This window comes from Lithobates pipiens, unplaced genomic scaffold, assembly GCF_037356315.1.
Source record: "Lithobates pipiens isolate NorthernLeopardFrog02 unplaced genomic scaffold, aLitPip1_a1.2 Scaffold_35, whole genome shotgun sequence".
Lineage (NCBI taxonomy): Eukaryota > Metazoa > Chordata > Amphibia > Anura > Ranidae > Lithobates > Lithobates pipiens.
In genome coordinates this window covers 14,211,612-14,226,551 of record NW_027507811.1, presented here as the reverse complement: position 1 = coordinate 14,226,551, position 14,940 = coordinate 14,211,612, and the positions used below count along the sequence as shown (strand labels likewise).

The 14,940-nt window shown below is 43.9% G+C and overlaps 1 protein-coding gene across 1 annotated transcript; it reads left to right on the top strand.

The window, feature by feature from the left end:
- Positions 1-4,829: 4,829 nt before the first annotated feature.
- Positions 4,830-10,971, top strand: LOC143955799 (uncharacterized). The gene is made up of 5 exons (XM_077465919.1): positions 4,830-4,983; positions 6,915-7,404; positions 7,485-7,709; positions 7,809-7,953; positions 9,507-10,971. The coding sequence occupies exons 3-5, from the start codon at positions 7,605-7,607 to the stop codon at positions 10,556-10,558; spliced, it is 1,302 nt and encodes a 433-aa protein (XP_077322045.1). The 5' UTR covers positions 4,830-4,983; positions 6,915-7,404; positions 7,485-7,604; the 3' UTR covers positions 10,559-10,971.
- Positions 10,972-14,940: the final 3,969 nt, after the last annotated feature.

The window sequence follows — 14,940 nt, the reverse complement described above, 5'->3', positions numbered from 1 at the left end:
GCGTGCGGTGGTGGGAATGAGAAGGAAACAGGGGTCAAGTAAAGAGGTTGGGTGTGGTGGTGGAACTGAGAGGGGAACGAGGGTAAAGTAAAGTGGTGGGAGTACGAAGAGAATGGGGGTCAAGTGAATTGGTTGGGTGTGGTGGTGAGAGTGAGGAGGAAATGGGGTCAAGTGAAGTGTTTGGGTGCGGTGGTGGAAGTGAGAGGGGAACGAGGGTCAAGTGAAGTGGTTGGGTGCGGTGGTGGGAGTGAAAAGGGAATGGGGTCCAGTGAAGTGGTTGGGCATGGTGGTGAGAGTGAGAAGGGAACGGGGATCAAGTGAAGTGGTTGGGTGCGGTGGTGGGAGTGAAAAGGGAATTGGGATCAAGTGAAGTGGTTGGGCATGGTTGGGCATGGTGGTGAGAGTGAGAAGGGAATGGGGATCAAGTGAAGTGGTTGGGTGCGGTGGTGGAAGTACGAAGAGAACAGGGGGTCAAGTAAATTGGTTGGGTGTGGTGGTGAGAGTGAGAGGGGAACAGGAGTCAAGTAAAGTGGTTGGGTGCGGTGGTAGGAGTGAGAGGGGAACGGGGGTCAAGTGAAGTGGTTGCGTGTGGTGGTGAGAGTGAGAGGGGAACGGGGGTCAAGTGAAGTGGTTGGGTGTGGTGGTGAGAGTGAGAATGGAACAGGGGTCAAGTGAAGTGTTTGGGTGTGGTGGTGAGAGTGAGAAGGGAACAGGGGTCAAGTGAAGTGGTTGGGTGTGGTGGTGGGAGTGAAAAGGGAACGGGGGTCAAGTGAAGTGGTTGGGCATGATGGTGAGAGTGAGAAGGGAATGTGTGTTAAGTGAAGTGGTTGGGCAAAGGGGTGAGAGTGAGAAAGGAACGGGGGTCAAGTGAAGTGGTTGGGTGCGGTGGTGGGAGTGAAAAGGGAACGGGGTCAAGTGAAGTGGTTGGGTGCGGTGGTGGGAGTGAAAAGGGAACAGGGGTCAAGTGAAGTGGTTGGGTGCGGTGGTGGGAGTGAAAAGGGAATGGGAGTCAAGTGAAGTGGTTGGGCATGGTGGTGAGAGTGAGAAGGGAATGGGTGTTAAATTAAGTGGTTGGGCAAGGGGGTGGGAGTGAGAAGGGAACGGGTGTCAAGTGAAGTAGTTGGGTGCACAAAAGTGGTTGGGAGAGATGGGGAAAGGAGTGATAGTGGTCGGTTTCTTGTTTATAATCGGAAAGTCTCTTAAACCACACCCAATAATAAGCATAATTCGCCCAATGCTCGCTTTTCGCCGTCTTCCTAAACTGTCCCTCATTCTCACATTCTAAAGTTGGGGTGTATCCCGTAGCAGCCATATATACCAAGTTTCCCCCCCACGCCCCCATAGCAGCCACATATAAGGAGTCCTCCCTGGCTGTCTAGTAGTTAGGATTCGGTGCTTTTACCTGTTTACAGTGTATAGATATTACCTGAAGGGGATTGGTTGTCTTTCAGCGTCATTGGAGATACGCATTATCGGCAACTGCAATGCTCACGCTGTCCAGTAGCTGGTGATTTCTCCTCTACTGAGTGGAATGACCAGGCAGGAATGGTGTCACCTGCAGACAGGAAGTGGTATCACATGGGGAAAGTAAGTGGTGTCACATGCAGGTAAGAAGTTCCAAGGCGGGAGGAAGTAGAGAGGAGAAATTGCTGGAACTGGCAGCAGAGGAGGTAATAAGATAATATTTTATATTTACACCCAGTAACCCCCCCGTCATGTCCGTCCTCTTCCTCCATAGTTACTGTGATGTCTTTTATCTCCAGCAGATACTACAAATACATGTAGAGGGATATAAACACGCGACACTGATATTATTTTACCTTTACCACATTTCCTGTGACAGAAAACAGAACCCATTCCACCGTCACTTCTGTCACCAATGAAAAACAAAATGGAGGATTCAGTCATAGAAGAGCCGAGGAGAGCCAGACACCTCAGAGTTCCTGCTTCACACCTCCTCCACTGCCATTGGCTGCACTCCCTCCACACCATCCAATCACAGAGCGTGATCACAGTCACTGTGCGGATTCCACTCTCCACAGAGACTCAACTCAGACCTCTCCACTGCCACTGGCTGTACTCTCTCCACACCAACCAATCATAGAGCGGGATCACAGTCGCTGGGCAGATTCTGCTCTCCACAGAGAATCTCCTCAGACCACTACACAGTCACACACTATTATTATTATTATTATACATGTATATAGCTCTAACATATACCGTGGTGCTGTACAGAAATCACTGAGCCAGTCACATCAGTCTCTGCACCAGAGGAGCTTACACTCTAAAATCCCCCCACAGTCACATCAGTCTCTGCACCAGAGGAGCTTACACTCTAAAATCCCCCCACAGTCACATCAGTCTCTGCACCAGAGGAGCTTACACTCTAATGTCCCCTCCCCCACACAGTCACATCAGTCTCTGCACCAGAGGAGCTTACACTCTAATGTCCCCTCCCCCACAGTCACACACTATTATTATTAAACATTTATATACCTCTGACATATACCGCAGTGCTGTACAGAGAACACTGAGCCAATCATATTAGTCTCTGTCTCAGAGGAGCTTACACTCTAATGTCCCCCCCCCCCCCAAAGGTTGCCACCTTTTCTTCAAGTCAAACCCCGAACCCTTTCGCGGAGCACGCCAATTTTTTTTATAGTATAAACTTTATATATATTTTGCCATTAAACAACATTTCTAATCATATGAAGTTAATAACAAGAGTCCCTCTTTACATCAGAGTCCACAGAGTTCCCATTTTACATCTGAACTCGCAGAGTTCCCTTTCACTGTAAGGGGGGTCTCTGCAGACTCTGATGTAAGGGAGAACTCTGGGGCCTCTAACATAAGCAATTCTCTGAGAGCCCTGATTTAAGGGGGAACACTGAGAACTCTGATGTACAGAGAGGACTCTAATGTAAGGGGGAACACTGTGGCTTCTGGTGTAAAGGGGAGCTGTGATATAAGGGGTGCTCTGAGAACCCCGATTTACCTTTGTGTACTCACTCAGAGGCAGAAGAGAGAAGGGGGGAGACTTCAGTGACAGACAGGAATGGATGGTGAGCTCACTCACCCCTTGGCAGTCAGCACCTCTCATCCAGATGTATCTGAGGCTGCTGAATTTAAGTTTCCGGCCCCAACTTTCCTTTTCTGAGGCACAGCACCGGGGTTTGGAGTGTGGGCAGACACAGAGGGGTAGGGGTGGGAGGATGATGTGCTGATCGAGTCCTCTCCCATCTGTGCATGTGTTTGGGGGTGGATTGTTCGTGCTGTGTGAAAGAGTGTAACAGACACTCTCAGCCTAGACAACTGCAGCCAGCAACCCTGCTGGGAAGCCATAGTCCAGTCTAAATAATGTGTCCGGGTTTCAGGCAGTCTAAAACCCGGACGCATGATTCCAAACCCGAACTGTCCGGGTGAATCCTGGACAGGTGGCAACCCTACCCCCCCCCCCCCCCCCACAGTCACACACTATTATTAATATTATACATTTATATAGCTCTGAGATATACCGCAGTGCTGTACAAAGAACACTGAGCCAGTCACATCAGTCTCTGTACCAGAGGAGCTTACACTCTAATGCCCCTCTAGTGTTTAAAGCAGGAAGGGAGGGTGAGGGTGACTGGGGGTCCAGGGGGTGCACTTCCTAGAGTCATAGAGAGAAGTGTGCATACGCTAAGTGATGGTGGTGGCTCAGCCAAGGAAATTAGAAGAGGGCTTGAGGCCATATGGTGTTATGGAAGGGGTTTGTACAAATGTGGGGTGAGAGAACTGCGGGTGAGGTGGTGGTGGTGGTGGTGCAGGTGTATTGGTGAGAGTTGGTATTGTGGTTGCTTTCTTGAAGACCACTTCTGATAAGACTTCTCTGTACTGTAAATGGGTGCACCAGGGTCCCAGTGGGTTCTGAGCCAACAGAGCTGATGAACATGTCCCCCTAGTATCAATAGGGAAAAAAGACGGATGTACTCAGTTCCCACGCCTTCCTCATCCTCACTTTGGTGGGTTCTACTTCTATAGGAGAACTTTGACTGAACATCTGGAAACATCTCTCTGCTCCAGAATACCTGCTTTGCGGAGATGCTGATGATACAAAATGGCTACCTTTGTCTTGTCACCCTTGGCACCCTTTTTCCATGGAGAACAATTTATCATACTCTATCTCCGCAACCTCCTCTTCTTAGTAATGTTGTCGAATTTTATTCCCTCTAATTTTATTCCCAGTATGCATGCAAAGTTTGGGGCCCATTGGACCTAAAACGGGGGAGCAATCGGGTCCCAGTTGCTTTTTTTTTTTCTCTCCATCGCAAAAAGAAATGATATCATGGGTGCTCAACTTGTGGCCCTCCAGCTATTGCCAAACTACAATTCCCATCATGCTTCCCTTTTTAGTAGTCATGCTTGTAATTATCAGCGCTTTGCAATGCTTCTTGGGATTTCTAATTTCACAGCAGTTGGAGGACCATAGGTTGAGTACCCATGCATTATATAATTGATTATTATTTACGTTTATAGGTAATAACACAGAAGATTGTTGATCCGGGGATTATATACAGTATATATATATAAAATAATATGTAGAGGCCAATCTGCTGACAGCCTAAAGGTTTACTGCTGCTCAGGGGCTCTGGGATTCAACAAAATGGCAGCCTCCAGGAAGAAGAAACAGGAACAATGCTGGAGATCATTTACAGTACACACTTATTTTGGCAGCATAATTGCTAATGTGGAATGTTCGTTTTTTAATCAAGTTGTTATGGGTAAAGTTCTGCTTTAAAGACATTAAAATATATATTGTATATTATTGTGAAAGTTTTACCGAAAAGAACTCCAATTCTATGTATTGTCAGTGGAACGCAAAGACAGGAAGTGATAAGAGGGACATGCAGGAAGTGATGTCATAGTATAAACAGGAAGTTCCAGGTGAGAGAAGAGTTGGGAGGAAGTAGAGAGGAGACATTGCTGGAACTGGCAGCAGAGAAGGTAATGAGATAATATTTTATATTTACAACCAGTAATCCCCCCGTCATGTCCGTCCTCTTCCTCCATAGTCACTGTGACTTCTTTTACCGCCAACAGATGATCCAAAAATATATTTATTGCATATATATATATATATATATATAGAGTGAGAGAGGTATTTATCTTTATCCAACTGTCCATCCAGAGCCTCTGGTTTATAGACCAGATTCATCCTAAATATAGAGCCATTTATCCAACTGTCCATCCAGAGCCTCTGGTTTATAGACCGGATACATCCTAAATATAGAACCATTTATCCAACTGTCCATCCAGAGCCTCTGGTTTATAGACCGGATACATCCTAAATATAGAGCCATTTATCCAACTGTCCATCCAGAGCCTCTGGTTTATAGACTGGATATGTCCTAAATATAGAACCATGTATCCAACTGTCCACCCAGAGCCTCTGGTTTATAGACCGGATACATCCTAAATATAGAACCATTTATCCAACTGTCCATCCAGAGCCTCTGGTTTATAGACCGGATACATCCTAAATATAGAACCATTTATCCAACTGTCCATCCAGAGCCTCTGGTTTATAGACCGGATACATCCTAAATATAGAACCATTTATCCAACTGTCCATCCAGAGCCTCTGGTTTATAGACAGGATACCTCCTAAATATAGAACCATTTATCCAACTGTCCACCCAGAGCCTCTGGTTTATAGACCGGATACATCCTAAATATAGAACCATTTATCCAACTATCCATCCAGAGCCTCTGGTTTATAGACTGGATACATCCTAAATATAGAACCATTTATCCAACTGTCCATCCAGAGTCTCTGGTTTATAGACCGGATACATCCTAAATATAGAACCATTTATCCAACAGTCCATGTAGAGCCTCTGGTTTATAGACCGGATACATCTTAAATATAGAACCATTTATCCAACTGTCCATCCAGAGCCTCTGGTTTATAGACCGGATACCTCCTAAATATAGAACCATTTATCCAACTGTCCATCCAGAGCCTCTGGTTTATAGACCGGATACATCCTAAATACAGAACCATTTATCCAACTGTCCACCCAGAGCCTTTGCGTTATAGACCGGATACATCCTAAATATAGAACCATTTATCCAACAGTCCATGTAGAGCCCCTGGTTTATAGAACGGATACATCCTAAATATAGAACCATTTATCCAACTATCCATCCAGAGCCTCTGGTTTATAGACCGGATACATCCTAAATATAGAACCATTTATCCAACTGTCCACCCAGAGCCTTTGCGTTATAGACCGGATACATCCTAAATATAGAACCATTTATCCAACTGTCCATGTAGAGCCTCTGGTTTATAGACCGGATACATCCTAAATATAGAGCCATTTATCCAACTGTCCATCCAGAGCCTCTGGTTTATAGACCGGATACATCCTAAATATAGAACCATTTATCCAACTGTCCATCCAGAGCCTCTGGTTTATAGACCGGATACATCCTAAATATAGAACCATTTATCCAACTGTCCATGTAGAGCTGCTTCCCACAGCACAGATACACCCAGACCTATATTGGTGGAGTTGGCTGTCCGGGTGACATCAATGTGTACAGTACACGCCGTGTCCAGTGACAATATTAGGACGGGGCTCACAACATAGACATTCCCGGCCACTGTGCTCACAACAATTTCATGTTACATATCCTCCATCATACAGACATTATTTATCCCAGGACAGTCCGGATATATCTCAGCTTATCATTTGTTAACGGAGAGGAAAGTCCTCCTCTATATAGATCCGGTGGATGTGAGGAGGATTTCTAGGAGGTCACATGACATCACAGTTAGCTTTGTAATAAAAATACAGACCTAAGGGAGAGATGAGGAGGATTATGGGAGATCACGAGAGATCATTTTTACTTTCTGTGTTTTTACTCAGGAATCATAAAATAGTGAAGAAAATAGCAGGTCAGCCGTTAACACCCAACAGCCGTCTTCATAGGACCCATCACCCAACACGGTGTCTCCACCTCAGTGCCTGATGACAGAGGTAACCAGTGGCAAGAAGATTGTAGGTGACTGTATCATTGTGTGTGTCAGGTTCCTATAAGGTGTCAGGATGTCACTGTCTATTTCTCCATGGAGGAGTGGGAGTATTTAGAAGGACACAAGGATCTCTACAAGGACGTCATGATGGACAATCAGCCGCCCCTCACATCACCGGGTAAGAGGAGACTTTATTGTAAAGGAGAGAGCAGTACGGAGGCTCCACCTAGATCCCCCATCATCTGATAAACACATAGAAACAATGTATTCAGTCAGTGTGTGTGTTTCCTACAGATGGATCCAGTAATGGGAACCCACCAGAGAGATGTCCCCGTCCTCTGTATTCCACACAGGAAGGTCACACCATCCCCCACCATCATCAGGTAGGTGATTAATGATTATAGGTAGCTATGATTTATATACACGCATGTTTGTTACATTGAATATTTTATTATATTTTCAGAGTGGAAACCTTGGGGAATATAATATTGTTGTTGTTAAAGAAGAGTATAAAGAGGAGGATGAGGAGCGTAGTGCAAGAAAGGAGCTTCTTGAAGTGCACAAGGATCTCTACAAGGACATTATGATGGAATCACCTAATACCAGGAACCCACCAGAGAGATGTCCCCGTTCTCTGTATTCCCGGGATTCCACACAGGAAGGTCACACCATCCCCCACCATCATCAGGTAGGTGGGACTGATCAACTAGAACTCAAAAATATTTTCAGTTTATGAGAGGACATCTTCTATCTAACTTCTTGTTATATTTTTTTTGGGCGGGTTTAGGGTGAAGAACTGAAAATCATCAAAGTTGAGATCAAAGAGGAAGAAGAAGAAGAGAGGTTGGTGAGTGGAGATCAGCAGTCTATGGAGGAGGGGGAGATGATTATGGAAAGTAAACAGGAGGAATCTTCTCTACATGAGGACACAAGTAAGTCATAAACAGTAAATGCAGAAATGGTTCACATTTTTATTTTGTTTCTCTTCGCAAAAAGTATGTTTTTTAAATTATTACATTCATTGAGAAAAGGTATATGTCTTTTAAAATTAACTGCTGATAGTAAAAACAACAATCATCATCAATGTACCCACCCCGTTGCCTATGTATTGGGGTTATTGTACACCATATAAAAAAATAACTCCTAGTCTCCTGAGAGGAAACAATCATATTTACATTACTACCAATGTTCCCAACAAATGAGGAGGAGATACTGTACACCATATGAAAGGTCCATCTCCATTCCTCAATATAACGTCATGTTCCCAACAAATGAGGAGGAGATACTGTACACCATATGAAAGGTCCATCTCCATTCCTCAATATAACGTCATGTTCCCAACAAATGAGGAGAAGATACTGTACACCATATGAAAGGTCCATCTCCATTCCTCAATATAACGTCATGTTCCCAACAAATGAGGAGGAGATACTGTACACCATATGAAAGGTCCATCTCCATTCCTCAATATGACGTCATGTTCCCAACAAATGAGGAGGAGATACTGTACATCATATGAAAGGTCCATCTCCATTCCTCAATATAATGTCATGTTCTCAACAAATGAGGAGAAGATACTGTACACCATATGAAAGGTCCATCTCCATTCCTCAATATAACGTCATGTTCCCAACAAATGAGGAGGAGATACTGTACATCATATGAAAGGTCCATCTCCATTCCTCAATATAATGTCATGTTCTCAACAAATGAGGAGAAGATACTGTACACCATATGAAAGGTCCATCTCCATTCCTCAATATAATGTCATGTTCCCAACAAATGAGGAGGAGATACTGTACATCATATGAAAGGTCCATCTCCATTCCTCAATATAACGTCATGTTCCCAACAAATGAGGAGGAGATACTGTACACCATATGAAAGGTCCATCTCCATTCCTCAATATAACGTCATGTTCCCAACAAATGAGGAGGAGATACTGTACACCATATGAAAGGTCCATCTCCAGTCCTCAATATGACGTCATGTTCCCAACAAATGAGGAGGAGATACTGTACACCATATGAAAGGTCCATCTCCATTCCTCAATATAATGTCATGTTCCCAACAAATGAGGAGGAGATACTGTACATCATATGGAAGGTCCATCTCCATTCCTCAATATAACGTCATGTTCCCAACAAATGAGGAGGAGATACTGTACACCATATGAAAGGTCCATCTCCATTCCTCAATATAACATCATGTTCCCAACAAATGAGGAGGAGATACTGTACACCATATGAAAGGTCCATCTCCATTCCTCAATATAATGTCATGTTCCCAACAAATGAGGAGGAGATACTGTACATCATATGAAAGGTCCATCTCCATTCCTCAATATGTGTCCATAATCTTTGGTCCTAATTGCATCCAGTTCTCTGCCAGAAATCTTAAAAAATATTTAGTTGTAGACCAACTTGAATCCTAAATAAAAGGTTTGAAATCTGCTCACATTTATTTTAAAATTGCTTTTCAATAGGTAAACATGCCCAGAATTCCTCTGAGGAACATCTCCAGATTTTATCTCCAGATTATACTGTAGAAGATAATGGCTTCACACGACCTCCTTCAGAAGTAAATCCCATTAAAGATAACAGACATCACAGACCTGACCAATTGGAAAGATCAATGGATCCCTCCAATCCCGAGGAATCTTCCGATAAATCCCATCCCAGGACCCCGAGATCTCACAATACAGATACTTTAATAAATCCAACTTTTTCCAATGTATCTTCTCTAAACCAGGAAGAGATTCACACAGGGGGGAGTTCCTTCTCATGTTCATTGTGTGGGAAATCATTTACAAAAAACTGGGCACTACTTAGACACAAAAAAAGTCACACCGGGGAACGTCCCCATTCATGTTCAGAGTGCGGGAAATGTTTCGCTCACAAAGAACACCTTCTTCAACATCAGAAAATTCACACAGGTGAGCGTTCCTATGCGTGTACAGAGTGCGGGAAATGCTTTATTCAGAAAGCAGACCTTTTGAGACACCAGAAAATTCACATGGACGAGCGTCCCTTTTCATGTTCAGAGTGCGGGAAATGTTTCATTCAGAAAGGAGACCTTCTTAAACATCAGCGAATTCACACGGGCGAACGTCCCTTTTCGTGTTCGGAGTGCGGGAAATGTTTCACTCAAAAACAAGTGCTTGTCACACACCAGAAAAGTCACACGGGTGAGCGTCCCCATTCGTGTTCAGAGTGCGGGAAGTGTTTCATTCACAAAGGAGATCTCGTTAAGCACGAAAGAGGTCACACGGGTGAGCGTCTCTATGCATGTTCGGAGTGCGGGAAATCTTTTCGACAGAAAGAACACCTTACAATACACCAGGGAATTCACACGGGTGAGCGCCCTTATTCGTGTTCGGAGTGCGGGAAGCGTTTCATTCAGAAAGGAGATCTTCTTAAACATCTGAGGATTCACACGGGTGAACGTCCTTATTCATGTTCAGAGTGCGGGAAATGTTTCACGCAAAAAAAAGTGCTCCTTACCCATCAGAGAACTCACACGGGTGACCGTCCTTAGTTCATGTTAAGGGTGTGGGAAATGTTTCCGTCACAAAGGGGACCTTCGTAAACGGCAAAGTGAACGTCATCCATGTTGAGGGTGCGGGAAATGTTTAATTTGTTAAAAATTCATCTCCACCTCCTCCTAATAACTGAACTTTTTCTTTCTCTATCAGCTAATCCCTTTCACAAGTATTACCCGTTTGTATCACTTCACCCGCCCTTTAGATTGTAAGCTCCTGTGAGCAGGACCCTACTAACCCTCTTTTATTTTAACTGTACTGTCTCTATATATTGTAAAATGCAGTGAAAACCATTGACGATATATATACATCCTGTGTGGTTTCAATAATAGTATTATTCTGTCCTGAGTTTTTTTTGGGATATTACGATAATTCTTAGATGATTGGTGAATAAATATTTGCACACTGAGCTCCCAGGTCTGGTCTCCAGAAATGCGCACAGTATTCTAAATGAGGTCTAACTAAGGATCTAGATAGAGGAATCAGGACCTCCTTCCTCCGGCTGGTGACCCCTCTAGTGATATAAAGATCCATATAGAAGAATCAGGACCTCCTTCCTCCGGCTGGTGACCCCTCTAGTGATATAAAGATCTATATAGAGGAATCAGGACCTCCTTCCTCCAGCTGGTGACCCCTCTATTGATATAAAGATCTATATAGAGGAATCAGGACCTCTGTCCTCCTCTTGGTGACCCCTCTAGTGATATAAAAATCTATATAGAGGGATCAGGATCTCCTTCCTCCTTCTGGTGATCCCTCTAGTGATATAAAGATCTATTTAGAGGAATCAGTACCTCCTTCTTCCTGCTGGTGACCCCTCCAGTGATATATAGGTCTATATAGAGGAATCGGGACCTCCTTCTTCCTGCTGGTGATCCCTCTAGTGATATAAAGGTCTATATAGAGGAATCAGGACCTCCTTCCTCCGGCTGGTGATCCCTCTAGTGATATAAAGATCCATATAGAAGAATCAGGACCTCCTTCCTCCGGCTGGTGACCCCTCTAGTGATATAAAGATCCTTATAGAAGAATCAGGACCTCCTTCCTCCAGCTGGTGACCCCGCTAGTAATATAAAGATCTATATAGAGGAATCAGGATCTCCTTCCCCCTCTTGGTGACCCCTCTAGTGATATAAAGATCTATATAGAAGAATCAGGACCTCCTTCCTCCGGCTGGTGACCCCTCTAGTGATCTAAAGATCTATATAGAAGAATCAGGACCTCCTTTCTCTTGCTGGTGACCCCTCTAATGATATAAAGATCTATATAGAGGAATCAGGACCTCTGTCCTCCTCTTGGTGACCCCTCTAGTGATATAAAGATCTATTTAGAGGAATCAGTACCTCCTTCTTCCTGCTGGTGACCTCTCCAGTGATATATAGGTCTATATAGAGGAATCAGGACCTCCTTCCTCCTGCTGGTGCCCCCTCTATTGATATAAAGATCTATATGAAGGAATCAGGACCTCCTTCCTCTAGCTGGTGACCCCTCTATTGATATAAAGATCTATATAGAGGAATCAGGACCTCCTTCCTCCTGCTGGTGCCCCCTCTATTGATATAAAGATCTATATAGAGGAATCAGGACCTCCTTCCTTCTGCTGGTGACCCCTCTAGTGATATAAAAATCTATATAGAGGAATCAGGACCTCCTTCCTCCTGCTGGTGCCCCCTCTATTGATATAAAGATCTATATAGAGGAATCAGGACCTCCTTCCTTCTGCTGGTGACCCCTCTAGTGATATAAAGATCTATATAGAGGAATCAGGACCTCCTTCCTCCTGCTGGTGACCCCTCTAGTGATATAAAGATCTATATGAAGGAATCAGGACCTCCTTCCTCCTGCTGGTGACCCCTCTAGTGATATAAAGATCTATATAGAGGAATCAGGACCTCCTTCCTCCGGCTGGTGATCCCTCTAGTGATATAAAGATCCATATAGAAGAATCAGGACCTCCTTCCTCCGGCTGGTGACCCTGCTAGTGATATAAAGATCTATATAGAAGAATCAGGACCTCCTTCCTCCGGCTGGTGATCCCTCTAGTGATATAAAGATCCATATAGAAGAATCAGGACCTCCTTCCTCCGGCTGGTGACCCTGCTAGTGATATAAAGATCTATATAGAGGAATCAGGATCTCCTTCCCCCTCTTGGTGACCCCTCTAGTGATATAAAGATCTATATAGAAGAATCAGGACCTCCTTTCTCTTGCTGGTGACCCCTCTAATGATATAAAGATCTATATAGAGGAATCAGGACCTCTGTCCTCCTCTTGGTGACCCCTCTAGTGATATAAAGATCTATTTAGAGGAATCAGTACCTCCTTCTTCCTGCTGGTGACCCCTCCAGTGATATATAGGTCTATATAGAGGAATCAGGACCTCCTTCCTCCTGCTGGTGCCCCCTCTATTGATATAAAGATCTATATGAAGGAATCAGGACCTCCTTCCTTCTGCTGGTGACCCCTCTAGTGATATAAAGATCTATATGAAGGAATCAGGACCTCCTTCCTCTAGCTGGTGACCCCTCTAGTGATATAAAAATCTATATAGAGGAATCAGGACCTCCTTCCTCCTGCTGGTGCCCCCTCTATCGATATAAAGATCTATATAGAGGAATCAGGACCTCCTTCCTTCTGCTGGTGACGCCTCTAGTGATATAAAGATCTATATGAAGGAATCAGGACCTCCTTCCTCGTGCTGGTGCCCCCTCTATTGATATAAAGATCTATATAGAGGAATGGGACCTCCTTCTTCCTGCTGGTGACCCCTCTAGTGATATAAAGGTCTATATAGAGGAATCAGGACCTCCTTCCTCCTGCTGGTGACCCATCTGGCAATACATCCTAGAATTCTATTTATTTTTCCCATTGCCTGACCACACTGTTCATTTTGCAATCATCTGAAATAAGTACCCTCAAATCTTTTTCCTCTGTAGTTCTGGCCAACACTGTGCCCCCAATATTGTACTGTAGCAAAGGATTATTTTGCCCTAGATGCTTTATTTTACATTTAGAAACAGTAAACTGGAGCTTCCACTGCTTTGTCCAATCTTCCATGAAGCCCAAATCATCTTCCTGTCAGAAACCATGAATCAGAGCGAGGCAGAAGTATAGTTAAATCACACTTGTTTAATAATACTAATAAAAAGGTAAACGTAGTCAAAACATAGCCAGAGTTCAGGAACCGTAACGGATAGTCAGACAAGCCAAAACATCAGGGAGCCAGAGATTAGCGTAGTAGAACAGCAAGCAGGATCTGGAGCCAGAAGGAATATATCACTTACATACAGATTAAATAGAACAGGACCCAGTATGGAGCCTTGGGGTACACCAATAATGACTGTTCTCTGTTCTGAGTGAACCCCATTTACAACCACACTCAGATATCTATCCTTTATCCAACTGCGTATCCACTCAACTACCCAAGGGTTAAGTCCTAGATCGTACAGCTTCTTTACGAGATCGTTACATGGAACCGTATCAACTGCATTGCTGAAGTCAACAAAACAAAAAAGAGAGCACCAAGAACTGGCTGTCAAACTATTGAAAGACAACACGGCTTGAAGATTTACACTTTGCAGACGAAAGGTGATCTCATTTATGGTCAAAGGAATGCAAAGGAAGTCATTCTAGATCAAGACAGGAAGTGATGTAAGGCACTGCTAGGAAGTGAGGTATAGTAAAACAGGAAGTTCCGGGTGAGAGGCGAGTACAGAGGAGACATTGCTGGAACTGGCAGAAGAGGAGGTAATAAGATATTATTTTATATTTACACCCAGTAATCTCCCCGCCCCCGTCATGTCCGTCCTCTTCCTCCATAGTCACTGTGACGTCTTTTATCTCCAGCAGATGCTACTGCAAAAAAACATATATAAACATAGAATTCGCTATTGTATTATGTGTATATGAAATAATATATCCAAATTTTAATCCAGAGCCTCTGGTTTATAGACCAGATACATCCTAAATATAGAACCATTTATCCAACTGTCCATCCAGAGCCTCTGGTTTATAGACCAGATACATCCTAAATATAGAACCATTTATCCAACTGTCCATCCAGAACCTCTGGTTTATAGACCGGATACATCCTAAATATAGAACCATTTATCCAACCGTCCATCCAGAACCTCTGGTTTATAGACCGGATACATCCTAAATATAGAACCATTTATCCAACCGTCCATCCAGAACCTCTGGTTTACAGACCGGATACATCCTAAATATAGAACCATTTATCCAACCGTCCATCCAGAACCTCTGGTTTATAGACCGGATACATCCTAAATATAGAACCATTTATCCAACCGTCTATCCAGAACCTCTGGTTTATAGACCGGATACATCCTAAATATAGAACCATTTATCCAACCGTCCA